The 13700-nt window shown below is 45.0% G+C and overlaps 1 protein-coding gene across 3 annotated transcripts in view; it reads left to right on the top strand.

The window, feature by feature from the left end:
* PBX3 (PBX homeobox 3) overlaps positions 1-11980 on the top strand; it is a 159330-nt gene extending 147350 nt beyond the window's left edge. For 2 of the 3 annotated variants that reach the window (XM_088147011.1, XM_007426838.4), the window contains 4 exons: positions 1142-1307; positions 2423-2535; positions 4421-4510; positions 9994-11980. In XM_088147011.1, the coding sequence (XP_088003137.1) occupies positions 1142-1307; positions 2423-2535; positions 4421-4510; positions 9994-10086 (462 nt within the window). In that variant the 3' untranslated portion in view covers positions 10087-11980. The remainder of the gene's footprint in view (positions 1-1141; positions 1308-2422; positions 2536-4420; positions 4511-9993) is intronic. The other variant, XM_007426839.4, reaches the window with a different exon arrangement.
* The last annotated feature ends 1720 nt before the right edge of the window (positions 11981-13700 follow it).

The raw sequence follows: 13700 nt of genomic DNA, 5'->3' as shown, positions 1-13700 counted from the left end.
TTTTCTTGGGGAGGTGAAATTCTGGGATGGGGGGTGGAATTCTGGGAAGGTCACTCCAATGGCTGCAAGGAGGGCCAAGGACCGTTGGCTCCAATTGTAATTCAACGTAGCAAGCATGTTTGGTATGAAGATGGTCCCCGGATCCATCCCTTTCAAAAAAATATATTATTATAAAAACAGATACTAAAAGAGTCTTGGGGGCAGAGAGGTTGGATATCCATTGAAATAATAAAGGAATAAATATTAATTGGTGGGAAGATCTTGGCCCAAGACCCAAGAGGAAGCATCACTTGAATAAATAACACTGAACAACGTTGACTAAATAGTCAAAACTGTTGATCAGTTTCCCTGGATGGAGCTCTAGAGTTCAGGTAGATAAGACTGGTTTTATCTGTAGCCCATGTCAGTTTTACATATGCTGATCCATAAGCCTGTATCAACCTGTTTCCCTGTCGTTCTGCAATTGAAACATACCCAAACATTCCCATGACTTTCAATTTAGATTTCCCCTGTTCCACAAAATACACATTTTTGTCCAGGTTTCATCTTCAAATGGACCCATTTTAAGCATACAAGAGGCCTTTTGATTTGTGGTTTATATGTTTTTTTCGGGGGGAGGGATACCTTTAAAAAAAATGCTGGGCATCCTAGGCCAAAACTCAGAAAAATGTGGAAAGGAAAGCATCAGGCTGGGCATGAATCCAGGAATGGTAAATCAAGATGGTTCACGTAAAGATGCAGAGCAAGTCTGGTCATCCAAAGGGAATATATCTCTGGACGGAGCCAGGATATGACCAGTCAGTTACCTTCAAATTTTGGCATTCTCTTATGTACTCAACCTGGTATCCTTTCCTTTCCTTTCCTTTCCTTTCCTTTCCTTTCCTTTCCTTTCCTTTCCTTTCCTTTCCTTTCCTTTCCTTTCCTTTCCTTTCCTTTCCTTTCCTTTCCTTTCCTCTCCTCTCCTCTCCTCTCCTCTCCTCTCCTCTCCTCTCCTCTCCTCTCCTCTCCTCTCCTCTGCTCTCCTCTCCTCTCTTCTCCTCTCCTCTCCTTCCCCTTCCCTTCCCCTTCCCCTTCCCCTTCCCCTTCCCCTTCCCCTTCCCCTTCCCCTTCCCCTTCCCTTTTCCATTTCTTCCCTTTCCAGGTATCCAACTGGTTTGGCAACAAGAGAATCAGGTACAAGAAAAACATAGGGAAGTTTCAAGAAGAAGCCAACCTTTACGCTGCAAAAACCGCTGTGACGGCGGCTCACGCTGTGGCAGCCGCTGTCCAAAACAACCAGACCAACTCACCCACCACACCAAACTCTGGTAAGTCTCTACCTTTTTAAAAAAATGTAGCATTTGAAAAAGCAGATCCGGAAGGCAGGGGGAAAGGGAGGTTATATCAGAGGACCTGCAAATTCCCTTGGAGGTGAAATTCGGGCCTTCCTGAAATGCAATCTTTTCCTGGCTGAGTTTTTCCCAAGGCGCATACCTGGTTGAAACTTTATTTCTGTGAAAAGTGGGGCAACACAGCCCCTTCCTTAAAGCCATTCAAACCTGAACTCAAAATGAACAGTGCATGTACTGGAAATATGATCTTGATGGTTTTTTTTAAGAATTTGGTTTTAAAGAAATCTTCACTCTGAGCTGTTAGAACGTTTGTACGTCTTTTGGTTGTTCTGGTGGAAAATCAATCTAGTTCCCTAATGTTGCCCAAAGAAATGAGGGCTTCTTCCTCTTCATTGTATTTATTTAATTGAAACGAACATCTGGATTAAGCCAAGTTTAGTTTTTGTTCTGCTCTACCCAACCTCTGTCTAGATCCTTCCCACCCGAGGCGCTGACTTTGCCTGAAAACGTGTTCCTTTCCCACTTGCCTTCAGACATGTCCTTATAATATGGTGTCTCCACCTTTGTGAGAGTCGCCTCCCCAAATGCAGCCTGGAGTCAAGCCAGGGGTGTAATCAAACACAGGAGCACCAGAGTGCTGATTAATTGGCAAGTGGTTCACTCAAAGTAGCTGTGACTTCCAACAGACGCTCTTCAGAAGCGGCTAGACTGGAACTCTATCATCTCCAGCCAGGATGATGCTGTAGTCCCACTATTCCTGGAGGGCACCATCTTGGGGAAGAACCACAGTAGAACAAAAAGAAAAATTAGTCTTTTTCTAGCCCACTTGCCATGGTCTCCAAGAGTCTGACCTGGAGGATGCGAAACCTGCTTTCCACCTCTCCACGGCGTCCTGGAGCTCACCAACGGCCCTCCGCAGCTCTAGCGGGTCCCGTCCTCCACCCAACCACTTTTGGCTTCCTCCTTCAGTTCCTCTCCTCTTCCTCTGCGCTTCCCCGTGTCTTTCGGAAGTCTCAGGGAGGGGGTTTGCACGCCCATTTTGTTTGCCGCCCGCTTGTTGATTCAGCCACGCTAACTCTTTCATTTTCTAGGTTCTTCCGGTTCTTTTAATCTTCCTAATTCTGGGGACATGTTCATGAACATGCAGAGTCTGAATGGGGAGTCTTACCAGGGGTCTCAAGTGGGAGCCAATGTGCAATCACAGGTAGGAGAAAACAAACAAAAAACAAAAAAAACCAACGCCCCTCTAAATCAGGGCGTACGTAGCAGGGTCTGGTTTGGGCTTGATTAAAACGAAAGCCAAAGAAGGGGGAAGCGAACAAAGAAACAATCCAACCACAAATTTCACCTTCCAACCTCTGATCTTTGGAAAACCCAACTGGTTCACACCTCCACGCAGAATTGGGCTCGCCTCTTGCCTCTGGCATCGTACCAAACCCAACAGTGGCCCTTTGAAGCAACTGGATTTTGCCCAGGTGAAAAGCTGGATGCCCCCCCCTTCCCCACCCCCCATTTGAAACTTTTCAAACTTTGTGAATGCAATTCGGCTCTGGCTTGGCCTCGCGGCGTCGGGTTGGGTGTGTGGTTTGGCTGTTGACTTGAAAGCTGTCATCCATTCGGACTAGTTCTGGTTTGGCTTTGACTTCTGCTGCTGCGTCGGCTTCCGGTTTTCCCCCAATTGCTTTTCCTTCTCTGCTGCTCCTCCTGTCCCTTTGGACTCATGCTCCCCATGGCTGCGGACGTGTCAAAACTTCACACGGGGCAAACTCCGCTGCGCAAACAGTGCTGATCGGCCGGAATTGTTTGTTCGTAAAAACCAACACGGGAAGTGAAGTTTCTCGTGCTATGGGTAGGGAAACAAAACTGGCCTGGAAACCATTGGCAAGCTGAGGGGCTGCAATGGATAAACTGTGATTCCTGCATCTCAAGCAGCCTGAGATGCAGTTTTGTAACCCGCCCCCCCCCCCAATGCCTGCATCAAATCGAAATCTAGAGTCAGACTGCTGAGAATCGGCGGCATAATTTTCCGCCAGTTTTTCAGAGTTGAAACATTCCGGGGAAGTTCTCATTCCCTCATCCTAAAAGGCCACAAGTCCCTGAGAAAAAGAAAAACAGTTGACAGGAGCTTGGGGCCAAAGGAAGAAGTGGAGGGTGCGGGGGAGAGAAGATGGTGTCTGTGGCCAATGAAAAATTGCCTGCCTCTGCTCTGTTTCACTAGTAGACAGGGAAGAAAATTTGTATTTCCTGAGCAGGTGGGATTTGGGGCGGCACGATGAATTTGAACTGCAGGACAGATCCTGCGCCTTTCACCTTTTTGTTTCCGAGCACAGTATCTGAACCAGAAATGTTAGACTGGCCTAACATCCTTCCCCAAATCATGAGCTCCCCCAAATCATGAGGGTTTAGCTTTCCTCCAAATGCCCCGCGAGTTCTCCTTTTCTTTGCAGGTTTCCTCAAACCCCTCCGTGAAACCTCAGCTCCAGGTCCTTCTTCCTACCCACACACCATCTTTGCCCTCAAAAAGCAAGCTTTCCACCCAGCAGAGAATCCTTCCCCCTCTGCCTTAACTAATGCTTTACTGAAGTTGGAAATGCTGAAGGCTTTGTTAGACTGGGAGTTTCCTCTTGCTTAGTCTGGGATAAGAAAGCAGGTCTATAAGGCAGGGTGGGCAGTCCATGTCCCTCAGGCTGAAATATGGCCTTGGGGTGACTTCAAATGCTTTCGGCAAGGAATCCCTTCAGGTAAGAGCTACCTGATCCCTCTCAGCTTGCAGAAAAGAGAAATGGGAGGCTCCACCCCCTTTGGGCACTGGCCACACCCACCTCAGCCCCACCCAGCTTGTCCCCTCCACCCCTGTAGTCGAGAAGAGATGAGACCCTCTTCAGAAGAAAGTCTGTCCACAAGTACCGATTCAAACACAGGTCCCCGTTTGACCGTCTTCCTTTCTCCAGGAACATTTGAGAGAGAGAGACTACTCCCCTCCATCTGTTTTCCATCTTAAAAATAGCTTTGCATTGTTACTAGCAGTGTGCAAGAAGGTTATTTGGGGGCAAGTGACCAAATTCTTCTTGCTTGTGTTTCTGCTGCAGGTGGATACCCTGCGTCATGTTATCAATCAGACGGGAGGATACAGTGACAGTTTGGGAGGAAATTCACTGTACAGTCCACATAATTTAAATGTGAGTTCCGTTCACGGGTGGCCCTTTGGGTCAGGGGTTGCCTGTGTATGGCCAGGCGTTGGGTGAGTCACAAAATACCAACTTCCTTTTTGGCAACGGATGCTGTTGCTCTGAAGATCTGGTGCTCCGGGGTTGGACGCTCAATAAATGCTGTTTATTAATGCTGGGTTGAAATCTATCTTTAGGGGGGGAGTCGCAGCTTTCTCCCCCCCCCCCACCCCCCCCAGAGGCTTATGTTTTTCTACTTATTCTCAGGAAGCTTGAGAATTTCTTTCCAATTTCTTTTTGGGCTGTTTCAAAGGTGGCAGAAGCAACCATTGCTGGGATTGTTGTTTTCTCTGACACGTCATTCCATCACTCAAAAGCCTCCCTTGGCTGCTCACATTTGAAGTCTGAAAAAGTCCCAAGGAAGGACTTCCCTCTTGAAATCTTCCCCTGGATCTAACAGAAGCTCAGAAGTCCAGGCGAGCTCTGGTCTCCTGGGGAGAGGATTGTACAGGACATCCACCCTTACTTTGGCCACCTTGTCCCAAGACAAATTCTCCATCCCTCAGAGTTTCTCTTGTGTTCTCCTTTGATAGAAAATCTGAAAGCGGTAGAAAACAGACTCTGATTTTTGCCCTCGCACGAACATAAGCAGGGATTTCTCCTCTCCTTCAAAGGAATTATCCCAAACTATTTTTTTTCCCCATCAAACTGAACAAGACAGGTAGAAAAAAAGATGAGAAATGTCCTGCCCGTTTCTACTACACTGCCTCCATTTCCATGGACAGGAGCTTGGAACCAATTCATCCCTTCCCTCTTGATCCTGTCTTAACCGCACAGAGTTTAATTTTAACTAGCTGATTAGAAATTAGCAGGAGTCTAGCAGGGAACTGGAGGCCTCCCCGAGAAATGGAGAAGGACATGGATTGGGACCCCAACGCCTGAGGAAAGCAGTCCGAAGTATGCGAAGCCAAAAGAATAAGTTGGTTGTCTTGGCTGAGAAAGCTCCCGGGAGAAATCCGAGTGGCCTGGTTTTCCACAGCTGAGGTCAGCTTGTCCTTCGCCGTTGCGGTAATGAATCCGTTGTCGCCATTTTGTAGAAAGCTGTCACTTTTTGGAGAAAGGTTATCTGTCCTTGTTATTGATAAGCAAAAGGAGATGATACTGAATGGGGTGTTACTGTCAGGCTCTGACCATCTGCAGCCATTTCAATCCTGCGCGAGGTTTTTAAACACACACACACACACACACACAGGCATTAATACCCCAGATGAATCTCCTTTTCCGGTTAAGAAATAAGAGTGTTGTGTTGGAAGCCACTAGCAATCATTTGCCTTTATTGAAGCTCAGCGGGCACCCAACTTTCCCACGGCCAATTCTTTAAATCCTTTTGACAATTGTACCTAGCAAATGCGTGGCTCTATTTCTTCTGGCACATTACATGTAGACCAGGTCTGTGCCAGTTCAGCCTGTAGATATGTTTTGAGCTGGGTCCCAGCCAGACTCATTCCAAGATGAGGATTTAATTCTTTAAGTCTTGGGAATGGATCAGCTCCATTTCAGTTCTCCTACTCAATCCTGTACTCTTATTTTGTTCCCGTGACTTCTGCTTCTGCCCTTGGAAACGGGCAAAGATTTTTCTCCCAACCCTTTCACCTAAATCTCTATTTACTCCCCTCGCATGCCATACCTTCCCCTTGGGGAGGCCTCCTGTCGGTGTGAATTGTGTTGAAGACCAGCCCCAAGGTGGATTTCTTTATTTGTTGGTTATTTACGAATTGTGATTTCCATGTTACCGGATTGTATCAACTCTAGGCAGCCTTCATCCCTAAAAAGTCATAAAACCACCATTAGAAACTACAGTGAAACTCAGCATTGTAACATCATATCCCTAAAACCTCTCTGCATTTTGCCACCAAATAGGTGACACTCCCTGCTTTGATGGTGGTGGTGGTGGTGATTATTAAAATCATTTATTATGGTTAAGATTGTATCATTTAGATGAGAATGTGTGTAACTCAGGGTTGAACTGTGGAATCCATGGTGTTCTCTGAGCTGGGTTGTTTTCTTGCAGACGTTTCATTACCCAACTAGGTAACATCATCAGTGCCATTGATGATTAGTGACAATGCACTGATTACTGATGATAGCACTGAAGATGTTACCTAGTTGGGTAATGAAATGTCTGCAAGAAAACAACCAAGCTCAGAGAGCACGATGGACTCCATTATATCATTTTATTATTAAAATTTAGGAGGAGGAGGAGGAGGAGGAAGAGAATGCAACCTTGATGTTTAAAGCCTAATAGAAGCTTACTCTACAGAGGCTGCATCTTATTGTAGTAACTCCAGCCCAGGGAAAAAAAAATAAAAAATTAAAAAGTTGAATTTGGATGGTACATTCTGGAGTGGGGTGGAGGGCTCAACAAAGGAGTTGTAGTGTGACATGCAGCTGTTGGTTACTCCCTGCTCTGAATTTGGGGTCTGGTGACGATAGGGCATGGATGGAGGATGCTGAAATAAGCAGAATTCCAAAGAGCAGGATTGCATAGCATCCTTTGTACAATTGTGCATTCTGAGCAATATTAGGAAATATTTTCCCTTCCTCCCCTCCTTTTTTTCCCCCAGCTTTCCACTTGCCAGTAGAGTAAATATTAATGATTTTAAAAGTGATTGAAGACATTCGCTCGAGAGGGAGGTTGGGGAAAATCCCATTAAGCACTCAAATCTTTTTTTTCCCCCCACTGGAAATGTCAAATCTTTCTTTTTGGGGGGTTTATAAATAACGCATAATCACCCACAACAAACCATATAAAAAGCCTTTTAGTTGCGTTTCTCCCTTTTTCATTTAAGTGTTTTGAAATGCTTCAGAGAATTTGCGATATCCTTATCAGCGTGATAAAATATGAAAGCTGTGATTGCTAGCAGCGTTTTGCAGACGTGAATTCCATCTTGGTTGATGAGGTCTGATAAGGCACTGCTGTGTTATACAGTCCATAATCTCCAACCACCAGTGTAAGGATTAATTTATTTGGGGCAGGGAGGGGGGAAGAGGGAGAAGGGGAGGGTGAAGAAATTCTAGCTGACAACCTCTCCCCCAGCTGCCAAGCTCAGTAAAAATATTGCACATTTGGTGTTTATAAATTTGGATAAAGAGGGTATGATGTTTACTTCGGATGGAATATCTTTAGACGTGAATCTGTATGCTCGTTTTTTCTCATCTCTCAGGGAGATTTTGGTACTGTAGAGGAGGGGAGAAATAAAAAATGAACATCTGAATTGATTGGAAAGAGAGAAAAAAGCACGCCGTGCTTATTTTTTGATTTTGGGGAGTCGAGAGACACGGAAAACCATGCGGCTTAGATTTCAGTTGCTCTTTTTTCACCCCAATACGCTGGTTTGTGTCTTTAAATGCGCATTCTTGCAAGGAAAGAACTTCTTCCCTATCTGGGTTTCCCAGCCCCCCAATTTTTCCTTTGTGGAGATCTTCTCCTGTTCATTGCAAATCTCTTTGCCTCTGCTTGGAGACTAGGAAAGCAGAGTCCATAAAAAGCCAGCTTCCTGAAGGGCTGGATGGAAAGCACCCGGCGACATCGTCCAGCCTAGACGTAACTTGGAACAGTTATGTTCCAAAGCAGGTCACCCACCCCTGACTTGCTTCTCTTCTTTTCATGCCGACATTTCAAGCAACGGGTCTGTTGTTGGTGGAACCTGCTCTGGAATCAGGCCACCAGCTCTGCCAGGTCAGAGGCTGGTGGCCAAGACAGGGCCCTGATGCCACGCAAAGCTATTCTGTGCTGGGAGTGGGTCAGTTGCTGTAGCCAGCCTTGCCCTGTCACTTCCACCGCACGTCCCTCCAGCTCACCAACCTGCACCGCCTCCTTTTTGGACTGACATAAAAATATGTAACGACAAGCTGTCCGCCACAGCAGAAATCTGATCAGACGTTGATTCCAGCAATTGCTTCAATGGGCCGAGACAGGAGGCAAACTTGTGCCTCCACACTGCTCGTGCTGATGCAGATTTAACACACTGGGGTGGGGGAGTGGGGGGTGGGCAGCAACCACCCACGATGGGAGACAGCCTTGGAAAAAGGGGGAGGGAAAGAATGGGGTTCTCTGGATGGGTAATTGGAAAACAGATCAAGGGGTTTTGCTCTTTCTCTGACTCCTTGCCTGATATGTGCTCCAACATTATTGCACTTGGAGGGGAACGTGGACCTTGACTCAACCAACAGCTAAGTGGCTCTGACGTATGCCCAGAAGGGGCCTTTTTAAAAATGAAATTAAGATCCAACCATGTTAGAGTTTCCTTCCCTGTCTCTTCTGCAAGAGGAGGGCTTTCAGAAAAGTCCTTCCTTGGAAGGATCAGCTTGTGCTGTTGTCAAACTGGACATCGCCCTTCGGACCCAGCTGGCTCAACCTCCAGAGGAGAGGTGGGATGAAGGAACCTCAGAGCAGGGAATGGAAATGCCTGGACGCCTTTTTGTGTGGCACACATTAGATCTTGGGGGAGAGCAGAGGGAGAGACGCACTGCCTGGAACAATCTTGAAGGACAAGAGAGAAAACTGGGACTGTTACCATTCCTTTTACCAAATTTGCTTGCAAGACCCAGAGTTGGCAAAGCCTGCCACTCTGATCAGCTTTTTTCTTTTTTTCTTGTTTACAAAAAAGACAAAGCTTTTGTACCTTTTGAACAACTTTTGATTATCGCCAACTCACTCTGTTAGTTCCTCCCTGGCACAATCATGGAAGGTTAGGTGATTCCATCTTCCCTGGAGATCATTCTGATCAAAATGTTGGCCACCAAGATTTTTTTCTTTAAAGAATCTCTCTTTACAGAGACACGGAGACCCTTTATTGATTATAAGTTAAGACAAATGTCTTTAGAGACTTAGTTGAGATTTCTTTCTCAATGGTGCTGTGCCAAAATTTCTCCTGGATCTTTTCTAATCAGCCCTCACCGATGAAAGAGAGTTTGCTTTGTTTTATGTGTAAGGAGAAGAGAATTTGGTGAAATGCACAAAGATTGGACTTATTTAGTAATGGGGTGACCAAGGAATGTGTACATGAATGTTTTGTCTTTTATTGTATCTTTTCCTCTAAGATGGTCTGCAGTCTTCCTGGTTTTCTGCCCTCCCATTTGACCCCAAGGGAAGTCATCAAGAAATAACTCTTCTTGTTGGCTTTTTTTCCAGGTTCAGAAGTACAATAAAGTCAGTTAAGTTGGAGAGGCACAAAGAGGATCCCTGCCACTTCTAACCATAAAGCAATCTCAAAAAAGCCCAAAAAGAAATTTGGAAGGAATTCTCAAGCTTCCTGAACATAAGAGGGGAAAGCTAATGGCTCTTTTGCAAGGGAAGAAAACTTTTGACCAATCGCAAGACAGATCTTGATTCGGGATGACTTTAAGGGCCGTCCTTGTGAGAATCCCAAGGTTTTCAAAAGCGTTGACATCAGTTCTCCTGACTACGTTTCTTGTCTTTTTCCTTTCTCCAGGCAAATGGAGGCTGGCAGGATGCAACCACTCCATCTTCTGTGACTTCTCCAACAGAAGGCCCGGGAAGTGTGCACTCCGATACCTCGAACTAATCTCACAACAGATCCCCTCCTCCCCTGTTTTGCCCTGCCCTGCGCTGAGATGCCTTCTACTCTGTTCAAGGAAAAGACGGAAAGGAAAACCCCCAAAAGAAATGTTTTCGCAGCCTATAACGGAGGGCTTTACTGTAAAACCTTGTCGTATTGCAAAATTGGGCATCTGTTTTGTGTTGTTGAGATGAAAAAAAGAAACCTTTTTTTTTTTTTTTGGAAGGTATGATTTTAATCCTTTGTGTCGGTACCTCAATCTCACAGAGAGGTGCGCACTCACTCAATGTTAAGGAAAAAGTAACCAAGCACTTTATCCAGCTAGGCCAAGATTGCGTGTTGTTTTGTAGCCCTGTAACTGTTTGAAGGATATAATTTATTACCAAGCAGCTTCTTAAGGATGGCCACCTAGTTGTTGGTTTCTTGGCTTGAAGAGGTAACTAAAGACTCATTCTTAAGAATAACCCCAAGTATCAGGACCAGACTGAGCTTGGGGGCGCTGGGAGAGAAGGGCTAGGAGACCTTCCCTCACATTGAGCTTCCGCTGCGATTGGAAGCGAGTTGCCCCACCTTAGTCGTGCCCAACCTTGTAGAGCAGGGTGAAATTGCTCTTCTCAGAACGTCCTTGGTTTTCTGCAGATTTTGTCGGGACCTCTCCTTTAACCGAGGGGCGGAGCAGCCCTTTTCCCCGCCCCCTCCTTCCTTTCGAACCTTCGCAACAGATGACGGCACAGTGCCTCTTCTCCTCGAGGTCCGTTGTCCGGCACAGACAATCTGTGTGAGGCGGAGACCCTGGCTTTCGACGTTCGCAAAACCCCGGTTGCCACGTTTTACAGTCCAAGTTGGGTGCATCTGCCGGGTTTTGCCACTGCTCCGTGTTGGCAAAAGGCCAATGGGCACTATTCCTTGGAGTGTTGTATATAGTGTAGCAAAAGAATATTTATACATCTCACCAATCAAAACACAGCTTTATTACCTCATGCGAAATCATACAAACCAATAGAATCATTCTTTAGCTTAGAGTGCTCACTACTACCTCTAAACCGGCCTTCGCCAACCTGGTGCCCTCCAGATGTGTGGAACCATAGCCTCCATCATCACTGGTCAGCTGTGTCTTCTGTCTGGGGATGATGGAAATTGTAGTCCAACACACCCAGAGGGTGCTGGGTTGAGGAAGTCTGCTCTAAACAATACTCACGCTGTAGTTTGTCTCTTTTTCTCCCCCCCCCCTTTCCTCCTCTTGAATCTCTTCCCTCCTTTTTGATAGTTTATTTTACCATCTTGTAACAAACTCCTTGGTTCTCTCCATGTAATGTACATTGTAATCTTTTAAATAATAAGGAAAAGAAAACATTTTTAAAAAATCCAGGTTGCGTTCGTGACTTTTGAAAAAAAAAAAAACCTGATTATATATATAAATATATATATATATATATAAAAAAAAAACCCTGGACACATGAAAGCTTTGAAGTGGAAACTTTGGGTTCAACACTAAACAGTCAAACTGTTTGTAAATATGGAGAAACATTTTGAATGTTCTTTCATCCTGTTACTATATTAATTCACGCAAAAGAAAAAGAGAAAAAAAAATGAAACCAATAATGGATTGTAAAGCAGACAGTTCTTGATATTCAGTATATTTCACCCTGTATAATTAGGGAAATGGGTGGGTGGGTGCCCTTTTTTTTTCTTCTTTCTTTCTTTCTTTCTTTCTTTACCTTTTCTCTTTTATATAGTATGTGATTCTGAAGCTGATTGGCTCAATGAAAAAAAATTGTGGCAGTGATTCTAATGTATTAAACCGTTTGGTGTTACTTTCTAACTGGATTACACCCTGAACTGAAGTCTTCCTCGTGGTAGTTCTATGTAGTTTCGAACCATGAATAAACCTTTTCCTTTCATGAGCTGAAATGTGGGTGCAATTTCTTCTCCCCGTGCAAGGGAGATGGCTCTACGTACGCCAGGTTGGGGAAATGAAGGCCGGGCAGGAAATGCTGCAAAGAAGAAACGTCAGGGCCCAGGCTGGCTCCCGTCATCCCCGACAATAAGCCATGTTGGCTAAAGTAGATGGGGTTTGGTTGCAGGTTCCAGATATGCTTTAAAGACTCTTTCCTGAATGATGATTAAAGGGTGGTTGTTGCTCTTGCAATGAGATGACAGCTCCTAGTCAAGCTTGGTTGATCTCCAAAAGCTAAGTGAGGGGACTGGTGATGGAGGGGTTCAGAGAGGAAACTAGCAATTCCTATGACAGTGGGCTAGTCTGAGGACTTGAGAAGACCTCCTGGAAGAACGCAGGGGCAAACCGTAAAGGGGGAAAACCATATTTCTTAAATTAGCTATTTCCTACCTTTACCTGCCATCATTTTGAGAACTTCAAAGCAACATACATGGGACTGTAAGCACTGTTTCAGTGGATCAGTCTTGCTTGTTTCTAATCCAGCATCTATTTTGTGTCCTTTCCTCCCTTAAACCTAATCCACTCCACTTCTATACTGACTTGCAAATCCCTTACAAAACACCTCTATTTAAAGGTCTTTTCTCCCTGAAAAGAAGGATGAAAATGCATCTGCTGAGATGTTTGAGATTGCCAAGAACCTGGATGAGTGAGTGCAAAATCCACAGCCTAATAATAGTTCACTGACCGGTTGGGATAGGGACTTACAGAATTCCTTCAACATCTCCAAGTGTTTCTGTTTCAAAACCTCAGTCTAAAATTTCAGTCTAAAATGTTCTCACTTGGTAAGGTGACTTTCCGTGTGTGCAAACCTGATGTGAGAAGGAGTGCTCTCCCACACTCCTCTTTTCTGACCTCTCACACAAAATTAGGGCTGGCATAATCCAAAAAGGATGGATGGATGAGAAGGAAAGGCATACTGTGTTTAATAGTTACAAAATTCCATATTAGGACTGAGGTCCATATATCTCTTCTGCAGAAAGTCTGCCCCTGTGTCCCCAAACTCCAAATCCCATTCTCTTTTTTAAAACCCACTCCCCACTTTTTCCAAGCAAGGCTCCTTGCCAACACATGGTCTCCTCCTGAGACCTATTCATTTCTGTTGTTTTTCTTTAAAAACCTCTTGCGTTGTGTCTCCTCCGATGCTAATTTTGAAAGGTTTATAATAAAAAAACACAAAGGTCAGTCTCAGGTAATAGCCTATTTGATATAACTCCAGGAAATAGTCTTTCATGAAATCAAATCAATGGAAGGGATGGGTGATGGGGAGTTGCACGCAGCTGACAACAGTCTTTCGGGAATACACACACACACATGCGTGGGTTATTTTTTTCAGCAAAAAAAAAAAGTCTGGAGCCTTTAACCATGCAAAACCTAAGTGTCTCTCAGTGCGTGCTCACGGGCACACAAAACCCCTGTTGTCGTTTGCCTTAGATCTTGTAGCAAAGCAGGAAGACAGCTGTAAACCAGTTGTGGTCAGCGCATAAACTCAAAAGGTGCATTGGACAACTGATTTTTTGTCTGATCCAATTAACTTCCCAGTCTTTTCCCTTTATCAATGATCCTTGGGCAAAGTTATTTTGCAAAGTGCCTTAACCCCCTCCGTTTTTTCCTGCCTTCCGAAGAACACACACACACCCCAAGTGCATAAACACTATTAATCTTC

This window comes from Python bivittatus, unplaced genomic scaffold, assembly GCF_059951505.1.
Source record: "Python bivittatus isolate LINGU-HERP-01145 unplaced genomic scaffold, Pbiv_v1 ctg000160_np1212, whole genome shotgun sequence".
In the NCBI taxonomy this organism is placed as follows: domain Eukaryota; kingdom Metazoa; phylum Chordata; class Lepidosauria; order Squamata; family Pythonidae; genus Python; species Python bivittatus.
This window is presented reverse-complemented; position numbering and strand designations above follow the sequence as displayed.